Here is a 957-nt window from a genome sequence, read left to right on the forward strand (position 1 = left end):
TCAGGACCCAGGACAGAGCAGGCCCTGAGGGACACATCCACACATACACACAATTACCTGGATCAATGGTCACTTTAACTTTGACCCCAAGGTCAATTCCAGTTCTCTCAATTCCACACCAGTAAGTGTCAGCGTCATCTATCCTCAGATCCTCCATGGTCACAGTGAACGTGTGGTTTTTCTGATCATCCCTGATGGACACATGGTCCATCTTCACCATCTGCTCTGATCCAGCGGTTTTAACAAGGGTCTTGCAGCTTTTCCAAATAGCTCCTCGACACCACCACTTCCTATGGGTCTCCCATTGCCCGTCATAGTGACACTGCACAGTCAGTGAACCCCGCTCCACGCCACTCACTGCTTCTGGACTAGTGATCGCATCCTTGGCAGCAGAGATGACTGGAAAACACAAATCCATGCACCTGTCACCTCCCACCCCGAGGACAGGGCCACAGCCTCCTGCACTGAGAATAGCTCTCAAATCCAAAGTGCCTCCTAACAGTCAAGGAAGGAATACACCTTCCACAGGACAAGATTTTTGTCCTTCAGAATTCCACTGGGTCAAAGCCACCAGGAAAATCGCTGATGAGCACAACTATGGATCTCAAAAGAAACAAAAATGTTGACACTGGGCAATCATAGCTTCCTGTAATTCATGCCTATCCCCCTCCCTATGGCCAATAAATCTGTACAGTGATTCATGGGTGGGGGAAGAATTGACTGGGCTGGGTATTAGGAACTTTCTGGGTGATGAAAATATTCTGTATCTTGATAGGGGTGTAAGCTGAAAGTTATGTGCGTTTATCAAAACTCATGTAAACTTAAGATCCATACATTTCACTATATGTAAGTTATACCTCAACTTAAAAGAATACTGTGGGATGCATGTAAGTTGTGCTTAAGTACATTTTATAGCATTAAATGTGTAAATTTAAAAAAAGAAGAAAGGGCTTAAAT

The 957-nt window shown here is 44.8% G+C and overlaps 1 protein-coding gene across 1 annotated transcript in view; it reads right to left on the bottom strand.

Moving 5' to 3' along the window:
• Positions 1-418, bottom strand: part of CD300LF (CD300 molecule-like family member f) — an 11,167-nt gene extending 10,749 nt beyond the window's left edge. Inside the window, exon 1 of the mRNA XM_008581679.1 lies at positions 58-418. Coding sequence (XP_008579901.1) covers positions 58-418 — 361 coding nt within the window. The remainder of the gene's footprint in view (positions 1-57) is intronic.
• Between the last annotated feature and the right edge of the window lie 539 nt (positions 419-957).

Source organism: Galeopterus variegatus, unplaced genomic scaffold, assembly GCF_000696425.1.
Source record: "Galeopterus variegatus unplaced genomic scaffold, G_variegatus-3.0.2 Scaffold2431, whole genome shotgun sequence".
Lineage (NCBI taxonomy): Eukaryota > Metazoa > Chordata > Mammalia > Dermoptera > Cynocephalidae > Galeopterus > Galeopterus variegatus.